Genomic DNA, 15102 nt, shown 5'->3' on the forward strand with positions numbered 1-15102 from the left:
ATTAGTTCATGTGCTATAAAAAAATGTTAATTATTAATTTGTTGTTAATGCTTGAGAAGACGTAAGCAATAAATAACGAACACAGATTTAATGTGGTTCACAAAAATAAAACTTGGTTACGTCCATCCACTAATAAGAGAATATTTATTAGGAAATCAGAATAGTGACTACATCAGTACAGATTAAGGTTATGACTGAGACTGAAAACGATGCTCTCAAAGCAAAGACTTCAACTTTCTAAAGTATCTGACTGCACCTTTAAATAAAATTCAACTAGGTCGACACTAATATTTTCACAAATAATCTCCAAAATATTATCACAATACTTTTCTAGTTATATTATCATAACAAAAGATCTAATTTCCTTTTGTGTTAATCTTATTTCCTTAAATCAAGATTACACAAAAAAAATACTTTTCTTTTTGTTCAATATTCTCTTTACTTATATCACCAATCAAGACATCTTAATAAATCTCCACATATTGACTTGAATTCTGTTGAGTTATGAAACCTACACTTATAATAAACTCTACATTGTTAATTAGAGTTTATTGGGTTTATCTTTTTTGGTTTTAGGCTTGAGCCTGACCAAAGTTATTTAAGTTTATTACATGAATGTTTACCCTATAAATATGTAATTATTAAGAGTTTACATTGGGGAAGACAGAATTCTAAAGAGATAAAGTGTGAGGCAAAAACTCTGTATTTCTTCTTCTTCTTCATAGTGAAATCTGATGGTGGCTGAAGTGGATGCAGCCCAATTTGAGTGAACCACTATAAATCTGTGTGTTCTTGTGTTCTTCTTTCTTGTGTTTTTTACAGATTGTTTCAAGCTGGTCGGATTTGAGAGATACAAATCCTAACAAATTCCCTCAAATACTTTAATCAATGTCCAAATATTCATCTCCTCTCTCTCTTTCTCTATTCCAAAGTTGTCATAAGACAACTTAACATATGCATTCGTTAATTCCAGATAGCCTAGATGCACTCGTCGGTGCTAGATGTCTCAGATGCACACGTCGATGCCGGATGACCTAGATGCACTCGCCGGTGTCGGATGACCCAGATGCACTCGCCGGTGTCGGATGACCCAGATGCACTCGCCGTGTTGAATGACCCAGATGCACTCGCCGTGCCAGATGGCTCAGATGCACACGCCGGTGTCGAATGACCCAGATGGCCTCGCCGGTTCTGAATAGCCCATATGCACTCCCTTGTGCCGGATGACTATCTTTATATTATTATTTCTTCAATATATTAGATTTTTTATATTTATTAATATCATTTTAAAATTAGCTTTAAATGCTTATTTTTAACTGTTTTCTTTCAAACTTTTACTTTTTTTTTTTTAACTTGTTAGTTTGTTTAACTGAACTCTAAATCTCTGATTAACTTACGATTACATATAAAAAAAAACAGCTATAATAGAATGTTAAAAATAAATATTTATATAATAAATATTTAATAACTATTACTAATATTTAAAAATTATAAACATCCATGAACGAAGTGAATATATATATTTTTCTCATTATTTTTTTCTTTCTAATCAAAAGATTAAGTATGTTGAAGCGGTGGACATGAGTGTTGAAGAGGTGGATTTTGTTTTTAGTGAAAGGTTGAAACATTTCATTGTACAACACGTTTTCATTCAAATTAAAAATCCCAAAAGCAATAAGTAAGTTTGAAGTAAGGGTAACAAATTCAATTCAATTCAATTCATCTCTGAATCTGATTAAAGAAAAGTGATCAAATGGAGACGAAGAATCCACGCTTGAATGTTGTGATGCTCCCATGGCTAGCCCATGGCCATGTCTCTCCTTACTTAGAGCTTGCCAAAAGACTTGCCGACAGAAACTTCCAAATCTATCTATGTTCAACTCCCATCAATCTGAGCTCTATCAAGAAAAGGGTCACCCAGAACTACTCTCAATCGATCAAACTCATCGAATTTCATCTCCCATCTCAACCAGACCTTCCCGATCCCAATTTCCACACCACAAATGGCCTCCCACTTCACCTCAACAGAGCTCTCAAAAGATCCATGGACATGGCCAGCCCATCTGTCATCGAAATCATTAAAACCCTCAAACCAGACATACTCATTTATGACTACAACCAACAACAAGCCTTAATCGAAGCCGCTTCCCTCGGAGTACCCATTGTTCAGTTCTTCACCATGAGCGCAGCCATCCTCTGTAACTACCTCCGAGCATTTCTGAAATCGGACGTTGAAATCCCTCATTCTTCCACGAATCATCGGGCGAGTAATTACTGGCAACGGAAAGGTCAAGAAATGTTAAAACAATATACAAATGATCAAGGCCAAAGTAGAGGTAAGTTCATTTTTACACTGTTTAGATTGCAATATCTATCCGTCTATCTATAAATCTATTTCAACAGATAGTGTGCAGCTCACCCGTAAAGCTACTGACACAATATTGGTGAAGACAATTGGAGAAATGGAAGGGAAATACATCGAGCATGGACCAAAACTGTTTGGCATAAAGATAGTCCCCACAGGTCCTCTGGTTCAAAAACCAGAAGAAGATGGGGAAGAAGAAGAAGAACATAACAGGGAGATCATGGAGTGGCTTAACAAGAAAGAGAAATCATCAACTGTTTTTGTGTCGTTTGGAACAGAGTACTTCCTGTCGAGAGAGGAAAGAGAGGAAATAGCAAAAGGGTTGGAGCTAAGCATGGTGAATTTCATTTGGGTACTTAGATTTTCCTTTGAAGATAAGATTTCAATTGAAGAAGCCCTACCCAATGGCTTCCTTACTAGGGTAGGAGACAGAGGACTTGTAGTTGAGAAATGGGCTCCGCAAGCAAGGATCTTGGGGCACCCAAATGTTGGAGGATTTGTAAGCCATTGTGGGTGGGGTTCTACAATGGAGGCTATGTCATTCGGAATCCCAATTGTGGCTATACCCATGAACTTAGACCAACCGGGGAATGCGAGGCTTGTGGTGGAAATGGACGTGGGGTTGGAAGTGAATAGAGATGATAATGGAGGGCTTAGCGGGGAAGAGATTGCAGAGTTCATAAAGGAAGTGATGGTTGGTGATGAAGATGGGAAGAAGATAAGGGATAAAGTTGGAGAAATGAAAGACAAAATCAAAAGTAAAGGAGAAGAAGACATTGATGGTGTTGTGGAAGAATTGATTAGGCTTCATAATAAGAATATTGCTGGAGAAAGCAAATGTTTTGCTAATTAATTATGTCATTTTAAATGGACAAATAAGTTGCTTTATTATTTATGGTATGAATAATAGGTCAATGCTTGAATAATATTATTGACTAATTTAAGACTGTTCATTCTATTATTATTGATATAGTAATGAATAATTCATATTTGGATTCATTTTTAAGACTAATTTAAGTGGATCAGGTAATTCATATTTGGGTTTAGATAATTTCAGAATGATATAACCTAGATATGATACATATATTTGAATAGAAACAGAGAGTCCAGTCCTATTACCACCACCCTTTGGAGAAATTGAAGGGAAATACATTAAGTTTGGGTCAAAACTAATTGGCAGTAAGATGATCCCCACAGGTCCGTTGGTTCAAGAACCAGAAGAAGAAGAAGAAGAAGGTGAAGATAATGACGAGATCATGGACTGGCTTAACAAGAAAGAGACATCATCGACCGTTTTGGTGACGTTTGGATCAGAATCGTTTCTGTCAAGAGAGGAAACAAGTGAAGTAGCTAAAGGGTTGGAGTTAAGCATGGTGAATTTCATTTGGGTACTTAGATTTCCTTTTGAGGAGAAGATTTCAATTGAAGAAGCCCTACCGAATGGCTTTCTTGAGAGGGTAGGTGATAGAGGGCTTGTAGTTGAGAAATGGGCTTCTCATGCTAGAATCTTGGAGCACCAAAATGTTGGAGGATTTGTAAGCCATTGTGGGTGGGGTTCTACAATGGACGCTATGGAATTTGGGGTTCCAATTGTGGCTATACCCATGAACTCAGACCAACCTGTGAATGCAAGGCTAGTGGAAGAGATCGGTGTGGGTTTGGAAGTAAATAGAGATGAGAATTAAGGGCTTAGTGGGGAAGAGATTGCACAGTTCATAAGGGAAGTCGGGAAGTCATAATTGGTGATGAAGATGGAAAGAAGATTAGGGATCAAGTAAAGGAGAAGAATATATTGATGGTGTTGTCCAAGAATTGTAGAATATGTAGAATAAGATGAGGAAATGAAATAATTTTGGGTACAAGTTTATCTACTATAAATATAATAAATTGTTTTAGATTTTTAGTTTTTATGAGTTGTTTTTAATATTCATTTTGGTGTGTTTATTTGAGTTGAGTTTTTATTTATAATTTATTTTTTTGAACATTTTCTTAATATATATTGATTATTACTATTTTTAAATGGTCCATCAAACTAATAAATAAAAACTAATTATTGTAACGCAATTAATTCTGGGTAATGGGCGGATCTTTATTAATTCTGGGTAATGGGCGGATCTTTGTAAGGGTTCGGGTGGTGACGTAAACTCAAAAAAAAAAAAATAAAAATAAAAAAATAAATGTTTTTATTACCATACAAATATAAATTACCTCATAACTTTTTTTTAATTTAATAATTTTTTTTTAATCTAATTAAAGAAAAAAAAGACAAAAACTTATTTTTATCCCTCTGCCACAATTTCCTAATTTTTTTTTTTACAGTTTTAGCCCATATTTTTTTATTTGTTTAACAGATTTATGATGTATAATCAACTAATAATATAAAGTTATTATTATTATTATTATTTTAATTTAGAAAATTATGTATGCTCCATTTCAACTTAATGGGTGATATCTGTTTTATTAGATTTAAACTCATCACCATGATGATAAGAGGTTTTATATTCTACCATTGAAATAAGAGTTTTCATATTATTCAGTAATTATTGAGATTCAAAAACAAACCAATCCAAGGTAGTGATATTTGTTTTCAATTTTGATATTTATTTTTGGGCCTCTCTTTTAAAATTTAACAAAGTTTTGATTGCCAATTTTATGGAATAGAGGATTTTTGACTAACGAATTTCAATAAATTTAAAATTTTGACCACCAAATTTAAAAGATTTGATAGTCAAAATCATCACTTCACTTAAATTTGATAGTTAAATTATGTCAATGATAATTATTTATTTATTTATAAATATTACGTAAATAATACGTTAATATCATTTAAATTTTTAAAAATAAATTCTCGTTTTTTATAACTTTAACTATAAGAACCTCAAATTTGAGTTTGAAAAAAGAGATACGAAATCTTAACTGATTTCCACTAAGGAGTCCAATTATTTGACAATTCAACAATTTATTTTTAGTTGAGTTCTTTATCCTTCTATATGTAATTTAATTAAAAAATATAACATTAATTCTGGTGATTTGGAGCCTACTTTGGAACATGATTGACATTAAATGGGTGATGCCCCAGTCAATTGTTGGTTGTTTGAATGCTTCGATAGAAATTGCTGACTCGATTTGATTGAATCGATGAGTCTCTATCTCGATTATTTTATAGTGAACTAAATGAACCGTAGGACGTTTAATGACCACAATCGATACGTTTATTTCACAACACTATTATTATGAGGATATGAGAGATCTCTTCTGAAAAACGGTGAAAGCGGTCGGTGAACACTTAGAATTTCTTGAGAAATCTTGAAGCTTATTAACTTTAAATTTTATGTTATATTTGTTCGTTGGTGATAATTTGTGGCTTATGTTTTCATTATTGTTCTTAAATAGTTAATCTCGTTATATTTTGGATGTGTTTGATGACAAGGTGAACACATATTTTTGTATTGATTATGTCGTTAAAATTAAACGGTAACATATTAAATGGACCTTTTTTAAAACAAAAACTAATTGTTTAAATTATAAATATTGTCATATTTTAATTTTATTACAAAAGTTATTGGTATCTCAAGTTTTATAAATATTTAATATATAAAATATGATAAGTTACTTATATAAATAAAATTATTATTTTTGAAATGAAAATAATTTCAATTATGAATGCTTGAATTATAAATATAAGAAGCCATAACTATTTAAATAGTTAGGGTAAGCCAATCTTTACTTAAATTCACCCGTACCCAGCATTATAAAAACAAACCAGAATATTGTATTTTCCAAACAAAACGACGTGACATAATATGAGCACGGATGCAACACTTTTAGGTATGGGTATTTAATATTTGGTCTATATTGAATATCCGACCGAATTCGAATAAACTGAATTCGAATTTCATTTTTGGTTTTTGAATCGAATTTCAAACCAATTTGAATTTAAATACGGTTTTCGAATTGGTTTTCGAGTTTGGGTTTCAACTAGAAAAACAAACCGAAAACCGAATTCATTTTTTTTATTATTTATTTTTCCAAACATTTAACCAGGTGCAACCTGACGGGTTCGAACCAAGGATCTTAGGGTTGGTATCCACCTCTTTTCTTTGCTGGTGCAATTTATTTTAAGTTATGCTAGTTTCAAAGAATAAAAAATACGAATTCGGCTTGAATTCGAAATTCGAACCGAATATTGAATTCAGTTTAATTAAAATTTATCCGAATTCGGTTTTCGAATTGGCTAAAAAAAATAAAAATTCGAATAAACTAAATCGAGGAACTCGAATAACCCGAAAACCGAACCGATGAGCACCCCTACTTTTAGGCCCATGTACATAACACAATCTCAACACTTTACATTAAGTAAATATTTTATCATAGGATATCTAACTATATAGATTACATTATGTTTATGTTCAAATATGGTCGTTTTTAAATTTAATTTTAATTGTTTATAAAAATAAAAATATGCTCAAAAGTTAATAATGTCCTACTCTTAACCGTCTTTCAAACAAACATTTACATGTACGCAACATTTATATAAGTTCCATTTGGGTAAATGGATCCTGAAAAAAAAATGTGTAAGAGCAAAAATATTATTTATATTTTTTGTTTAATTTTTTTTTTGTCTTATTCTTGTAATTAAGTTATTTATTTATAATTTTCTCTTAAATAACTTAATTCACTGTATAACATCTTTTAATTTATAAGAAGTTTAGAGGAATCTGACATCGACGAGTTTATCTGGGTCATCTGACACCGACGAGTGTATCTGAATTAACCGACAAACAAAATGTAACTTGCATCTGTTAAGCTGCATGTGTTAGGAAAACTTTGGATTAGGGGAGAGAAGATATAATATATGGGCATTGATTAATACATTTGGAGCATTTGGACGAATTCAAGTCAATTTGATGATTTGTTGAGTTGTCTTGAATTGATAGTTTAATCAGAGCTGACTCCGAGTTTTGGGCTGCCCCAAACCTAAAAAAACAGAATTTTGACAACTAAAAAAATAATAAAAAATTAAGTTTTGGTGAAGTTAGAACTCATGACTACCTAGTAAAAACTTATGTTTTCATTAAAAATCATTAGGCTAGACTTATGTTGAAAAAATACTAAAAATTTCTTCTTTATTTTATTTCCTGGCTGCCCTGTTAAATATTAAAAAAAATAAGATTAACCTCCCAAAAAATCTAATATTTTATTATCCTAATACAATTAGGAAAATATTGTAACAATATTTTGGGGACTTTTCACCAAGATTTTGGTGTTGACCTAGTTGATGCTTATTTAAATTGGGAATATTTTGGAGACTTTTTAACAAGATTTTGGTGTTGACCTAGTTGGTGCTTATTTAAATCGGTAATATTTTCGAGACTTTTTAACAAGATTTTGGTGTTGACCTAGTTGGTGCTTATTTAAATTGGACAATTTAAAAAGTTGAAGTCTTTGTTATGAAAGCATCATTTTTAGTCCCAGTTTTGTTCGGTTAAGATTTCGGGGTAACGAATGTTATATAAACTGATCGTGTCATAACTCTAGTCTATATTGATGTAATATCTATATTGATCTCCTCAATAATACACTCTTCTATAGTGGACGTAACCAAGTTTAATCTTGGTGAGTCACGTTAAAATTTGTGTCATTTTTTTTTATTACTCTGCCTATCGTATTTCCGTTACAACTGTTAATAATACAATTAAAATGAATTTTTTGTTAGGCCAACGGAGGGAGCAAGCACGTGGAACCAAAATTTTGGTAAGGAGAAGCATGTGCATCAACATTTGTTAACATGCATGAAGGGAGATGAAACACTTGGATCAAAAGTTTTGTTAAGGAGAAGCACGTGGATCAACATTTGTTAACATGCATGGAGGGAGATGAAGCACGTGGATCAAAAGGAGAAGCACGTGGATCAAAATTTTGTTAACATGCATGGAGGGAGGGAGATGAAGCACGTACGTGGAACAAATGATTTCAATATTGTAACACGTTTTCAGTGTAACCCAAAACTGATGAGATTAAAAATCCCAAAGCAATAAGTATGATTGATTTATATATTTGAGGAAGAAGCTAGCCCATTAATAACTAGTTCAATTCATCATCTCTGAATTCATCTCTGAATATGGAGACGAAGAAGCCACGCTTGAATGTTTTAATGTTCCCATGGGTGGCCTATGGCCACATCTCTCCTTCCTTAGAGCTTGCCAAAAGACTTGCCGACAGAAACTTCCAAATCTATCTATGCTCAACTCCCATCAATCTGAGCTCTATCCAGAAAAGGGTCACCCAGAAATACTCTCAATCGATCAAACTCATCGAATTCCATCTCCCATCTCAACCCGACCTTCCTCCCAATCTCCACACCACAAACGGCCTCCCACTTCACCTCAACCCAGTTCTCAAAAAATCCATGGACATGTCCGGCCCAATTTTCACCCAAATCATTCAAACCCTCAAACCGGACATACTCATTTACGACTTCCTCCAGCCATGGGCTTCCATCCCCGCCGCTTCAATCGGAATACCAGCCGTTCAGTTCATCCCTGTGTGCGCTTGCAACATGTCTTATCTTCTCCATAAAATTCTGAAACAGGACGTTGACTTCCCTTATCCCGCCTTGAATCTTCGGGGAACTTACTGGAACCACAAATTTCAAGAAACGATAAAAGGGTTCACAAATACTCAAGGCGGCAAAACTCCTGCAAGTCATTCTTCATTCGCTAAAACCTGTGACATTGTTTTCGTCAAAACATTTGAAAAATTGGAAGGGAAATACATCGAATACGGATCCAAACTACTTGGCAAAAAGATTGTCCCCACAGGTCCGCTCCTTCTAGAACAGGAAGAAGATGATGATGATGATAATAGCCAGATCATGGAGTGGCTTAACAATAAGGATACATCATCGACCATTTTCGTGTCGATTGGATCAGAGTCCTTTCTGTCGAGGGAGGAAACAGAGGAAATAGCAAAAGGGTTGGAGTTAAGCATGGTGAATTTCATTTGGGTACTTAGATTTCCTTCTGAGGAGAAGATTTCAATTGAAGAAGTCTTACCCAATGGCTTCCTTAAGAGGGTAGGGGATAGAGGACTTGTAATTGAGAATTGGGCACCACAAGCTAGAATCTTGGGGCACCCAAATGTTGGAGGATTTGTAAGCCATTGTGGATGGGGTTCTGTAATAGAGGCTATGTCATTTGGAATCCCAATTGTGGCTATACCAATGAACTATGAACAACCGGTGACTGCAAGGCTACTGGAGGAGATTGGTGTGAGTTTGGAAGTAAATAGAGATGATAATGGAGGCTTTGATGGAGAAGAGATTGCAGATTTGATAAGGGAAATGATAATAGGTGAAAAGGGGAAGCAAATGAGGGATAAAGCAAGGGAAATGAGAGAAGATATCAAAAGTAAAGGGGATGGAGACATTGATGTTGTTGTTGAAGAATTGTACAAGCTTCACAAGAAGAAGAATATTGATTGTGAAGAAGAATATTGATGGAGAAAGCAAGGATTGATTCTCAAAGCTTAATTAATTAACCCTATCTTCTGTGGCACTCTGTCTAAAGGTAATAAAATTATAATAAGACAGAAGTAGAAAGAAGAAAAGGGGAGTTGAAATCAAAGGTAAGAAGGTAAGGTTAAAGTTTTATGTGCAATATCCTTTGATGTACTGTTTGGTATTTCTTTTTGTTTTGTGTGGTTTGTATGTCATGGTGTTGGAATGGTTTGTGAATGATTACTTTGTGTTAAACAATCGTGGGTCAAGTTTAGGGTTCTGGAGAGATTTTGATTCAAAGGTTTGATCATGTTTTATTTGTCTTTTATGTCAAACTCGTATAAGTTAAAACTTGACTCAATTTTAATTGTAAGGAAGCCCAGGTTACAAAATAATTATATTTATTAATAAAATAGAAAATAGTATACAAGACTCTTATAGAATTCATGTGAAATTAGGAGTTAGAAGAAAGTAGAGATTTTAATACCTATGATTAAAAAAAGAGAAAATGAAGGTTTTGATGTGATCTTGTATATATATATTAAAATTTGAAATAAAAATAGTAAAAATACTAAGTTTACACAAAAAATACAAATATAGAGAAAAAAATAAAAATAAGAAAGAAAACATGGGAGTAAAAGAAAACATAGTTTCTTTAATGCATATTTTTAAGGCATAAAAAAATGTTCTTCTTAATCATTTTAATTCAGCAATTCACCTTTTTACTATGCATAACAAAAAAAAATAGGATAATTAGGATTAAAGATAAAATGTTGAGTAAAAATTGAATACATTAACATAATTAATTGATCACATGGCATAAATACCACCACAAATGTTACATCTCACGAGTCTATAAGAAATTTTGGTAAACCAACTAGACTTATCCTGATCATATTCACCTTTAATCTCACATCTCACGAGTCTATAAGAAATTTTGGTAAACCAACTAGACTTATCCTGATTATATTCACCTTTAATGAATTTAGCTCAAATACAATCTTGCAAATCTACTGAGAAACAATAAGGCTTTATTAAAACAAACAAGATATCGCAGATTCTCAATCCCCTACTCTTTTATTAATTTAACATTATCTCACGGACTTTGGATATTTGAAAAGAAGCATTACGGACGACAAACCGTGGGTTATTATGGGAGATTTTTAATGTTACAAGATTCAGGAATGAAAGAGAGCCTGAGACAGACATAACACAAGACATGCATAATTTCAATGAATAAATTCGAGACATAAGCTGCATTGAACCGTCTTCCTCAGGTAATCTATTTTCATGGTCAACTTCAAGAGGGGCGGACAACATGAGAAAAATCAGAATTGATAGAGGTCTAGTGAATGAAAAATGCGTGGAGTTTACCCAAGAAGCCAAATCCAGGTTTTACAACTAAGTATCTCTGACCATTGCCTTTTGAAATTCTTTTGGGAGAGGGAGAAAAAAATAGAAAAGCCCTTTTAAGTTCTTTAACTTCTGGATGAAGAATTTAATGAAATCCTTAATGAAACTTGGAACATCAAAATTAATGGAACAAAAATGTTTAGAGTTTGTGAGAAACTAAGATTACTGAAAGGGAAGCTGAATAAGCTAGACCATAAAAAATATAGTGGGATTTTTAAAAGAGTGTAGGAATCCAGAACGAAACTAGAGAAAATATAAAGTAAGGCACTGAGAACCCCAAACCTACCTTATAATAGGGATGAGGAAAAAGAGGCTCTGACGCGATTTACAGACCTCTGTTCTAAAGAGAAAAGCTTTGCTAAGCAAAAATCTAGATAAAATTGACTTTCATTAGGGGACAAAAATATTTCTTTTTTCTATAAAAAAATGTTTATCAAGAATTTTAGAAATTCGGTCCTAAGGCTCACAAACTTAAATGAAGATGTTTTACAGGGACAAAATGCAGTTCATGAGGAAGCAATAAATTTCTACAAAGAGCTGATTGTAACAGAAACGAGCACAATAATAGAAGACAATCGAAGAATGCTTCAACATATTGTGCAAAGGAAAATCAATGAAGAAAGTAGTAACCAATTAATTACAAGAGTCAGTATGGAAGAAGTTAGAAAAGTAGTGTTTTCGATGAAAAGGATAAAAGCCCAGAGCCAGATGGTTTCAACGCGAACTATTCAAAGAAAACTGGGAAATAATTGGTAAAGATGTAAGCGAAGGGGTTTTGGAATTTTCCAAAACAGGAAAATATTGAAGCAATGGAACGTCATAGTGTTGAATTTGATTCCTAAGATTTCAATTCCGGAAAAAATTTAGAACTTTCGTCATATTTCATGTTCCAATGTTATTTACAAAATTATTTTAAAAATTCTTTCGCAACGTTTGAAAATAGTTATTGATAAGCTTGTAGGATTATGGCAATCAATATTTATTCCTAAACGCTCTATTTCCCATGTAGAATTATCTTGGAAGGAAACAATTCCAAGAATGAAATATTATCAATAGCAAATCAATGAAAATAATTGATTTGCTACTTGATTGAAGATTTGTTGCTGCTTGTCAAATCAATTATAATTGATTTGATTTTTATTTTATTTTATTGATATATAATTTTCGGTATTTAAGCACTAGTCTTCTTATGTAATAAATAAGCAAATACAAGAAATAAAAATATTATTTTTCCTCTTTCAAAATTCTACATGGTATCAGAGCCAAAGTTTTATTCTTGAGCTATAAAATCTAGTATTCCGCTGCCTCCATCAATAGTTACTTTAGCCATTGATGGAGGGCTCTAATAATGTTCTATTAATTATTTTTTTATTGCTGTATTCGAGAGAATATTTTATTCATCAACATCCAGCGACAATCCGACGTTTCAAGCCAACTTGCTGTCATCAACACCCAGCGACACTTCGACATTTCAAGTCAACTCGCTGTCATCAATATCCAACGACACTCCGACGTTTCAAACCAACTCGTTGTCATCAACATCCAGTGAAACTCCGACAATTCAAAGCCAACTCATTGTCATTCAGCGAAACTCCGACGATTCAAAGCCAACTCGTTGTCATCCACATTTCATCCCATCGGTAACATTCTCTTCAATCTCTGTCCAAGGCTCTATTGCACCCCTCTACATTACATCCCGTAATTAAGTGGTTGGCGTACTCACCAAGCCAATTCAAGGAAGTATGTGGAAAGTTGGGCAGTCTCAATATCTACTACCCAACTTGAGGGAGAGTGTAGAATTATCTTGGAAGGAAACAATTCCAAGAATGGAATATTATCAGTAGCAAATCAATGAGAATAATTGATTTGCTACTTGATTGAAGATTTGCTGCTGATTGTCAAATCAATTATAATTGATTTGATTTTTATTTTATTGATAGAATTGATTTTTATTTTATTGATATTTTATTTTATTTTATTGATATGTAATTTTCGCTATTTAAACACTAGACTTCTTATGTAATAAACAAGAAAATACAAGTAAAACATATTATTTTTCCATCTCTCAAAATTCTAATCCCATAACATCCTACTCATGCAGATATTATTGAATGAATATGGCAATAAAAACATATCGCCGTGTGACTTTTAAAATTGACAATAGAAAAGCTTTTGACTAGATCAGATGGGGATCAATTCACGAATTCCTCATTGCTGCAGGTTTTCCAATCATTTTCATTGATTGGATTATGCAATGTATTTTCACTCCTAACTTTGTTGTGAGCTTGAATGATATTCATGGAGGTTTTTTCAAGGGTGAAAAGGGATTAAGGCAAGGAGACCCTATATCACCTTACCTATTCGTCTTAATAATGAAAATTTTTGACTGCATTTTTAAAATTCTTCTAAGAAATCATCATTTCAAATTTCACCTGTACTGCAAAGAATAAGCAATAACTCATATATATTTTGTAGATGGTCTATTTTTTGTGGCTTATACGGATGTTTAATTTGTTAGTATAATCAAAGAAGCTCTAACAATCTTTTCGAGTATTATAGGTTTATGCATCAATGAGGACAAAAGTCTGGCTTTGTATGGAGGGATTAATGAAGAAAGGAAGGAAAACATATTCAATATTATGGGAATCAAGGAAGGTGAACTACCAGTGAAATACCTTGGAGTACCCCTGTCATCAAAATACACTACCAGTAGTCTTAGTGTTTTGATGATCGCTGGAGTTTGCACCGTTGGATCGTCCTAATTTTTGGACAGAAGCTTCACAACTTCTGGGCCAATATTCTTGACGGTGGAGATCGGATTATAAGGTTTGGAGGTCGGGGTTTCGTTGCTAGAACAATAGCAGTTATTGAACAGTAACAGTTATTTCGGTGATATTCTTCCCTTCTTGTTCTTTGATTATTTCCATATCCTTGATGTGCATGTTTCCAAGGGTATTATGAATTTGTATGCCTCTAGTATTATCTAGAGAAGACTTTTGTATTGCTCTCTTTCCGGTGATAGTGGATTTTAAACGGCACTAGGTGTCCCGTGGTTTTACCCATTGTGGGGTTTTCCACGCTAAAATTTTGTGTTGTTTGTGTGTGTGTTTTCTTGGTGTGTTACTCACTGTTTTAGGGTTGTGTTGATTGAATTTTTCATACCTATTTGTTAGCTTCCTCATAGGTTTAAACGGTTTGGGAAAGTGTTGTCAAACGAAAGTTAAATTCCGCATTTTGTTGTTTACCGTTGTGGTGCATTTCCATCAAAGTGGTATCACAACCTTGGTTGCTTATTTGTGAATTGAACTGTTTGAACGATGGAAACTAATACAAGTAGGATGATTAATTTGAATGATTCTAATTATCATGTTTGGAAGGCAAAAATAGAAGATTTCCTATATGTGAAAGATTATTACTTATCTATTTTTGCTACTGATACCTGAGAATAAATCTAATGTAGAATGGACTATTTTGCATAGACATGTTTGTGGATATATTCGGAAATGGGTGGAGGATAATGTGCTGAATCATATTATTGGGGAGACACATGCCCGTACTTTGTGGAACAAGCTTGAACAGTTGTATGCTCGGAAGACTGGGAACAATAAATTGTTCTTGATTAAGAAATTGATCAAGTTACAGTACAAAGATGACATTCCTGTTACAGATCACTTAAATGCATTTCAGGGCATTGTGAATCAGCTTTCAAGAATGGGTATCAAGTTTGATGATGAGATTCAAGGTCTATGGCTACTTGGTACATTACCGGATTCTTGGGAGACTTTTAGGGCATCCTTGTCCAACTCTGCACCGAATGGTATTATCA

At 33.3% G+C, this 15102-nt stretch overlaps 3 protein-coding genes across 3 annotated transcripts; all 3 read left to right on the plus strand.

Moving 5' to 3' along the window:
* Window positions 1-1692: 1692 nt before the first annotated feature.
* On the plus strand, window positions 1693-3364 carry LOC124911955 (beta-D-glucosyl crocetin beta-1,6-glucosyltransferase-like). Its single transcript, XM_047452499.1, has 2 exons — window positions 1693-2336; window positions 2404-3364. Exons 1-2 carry the CDS (start codon window positions 1754-1756, stop codon window positions 3216-3218), a joined length of 1398 nt encoding a protein of 465 aa, XP_047308455.1. The 5' UTR covers window positions 1693-1753; the 3' UTR covers window positions 3219-3364.
* A 185-nt stretch (window positions 3365-3549) lies between these two features.
* LOC124912753 (beta-D-glucosyl crocetin beta-1,6-glucosyltransferase-like) lies at window positions 3550-4050 on the plus strand. The gene has a single exon (XM_047453401.1). The coding sequence runs from the start codon at window positions 3550-3552 to the stop codon at window positions 4048-4050; it is 501 nt and encodes a 166-aa protein (XP_047309357.1).
* Window positions 4051-8486: 4436 nt separating this feature from the next.
* LOC124912754 (beta-D-glucosyl crocetin beta-1,6-glucosyltransferase-like) lies at window positions 8487-9863 on the plus strand. The gene has a single exon (XM_047453402.1). It carries the CDS (start codon window positions 8487-8489, stop codon window positions 9861-9863), a length of 1377 nt encoding a protein of 458 aa, XP_047309358.1.
* Window positions 9864-15102: the final 5239 nt, after the last annotated feature.

This window comes from Impatiens glandulifera, chromosome 8 (assembly GCF_907164915.1).
Source record: "Impatiens glandulifera chromosome 8, dImpGla2.1, whole genome shotgun sequence".
Lineage (NCBI taxonomy): Eukaryota > Viridiplantae > Streptophyta > Magnoliopsida > Ericales > Balsaminaceae > Impatiens > Impatiens glandulifera.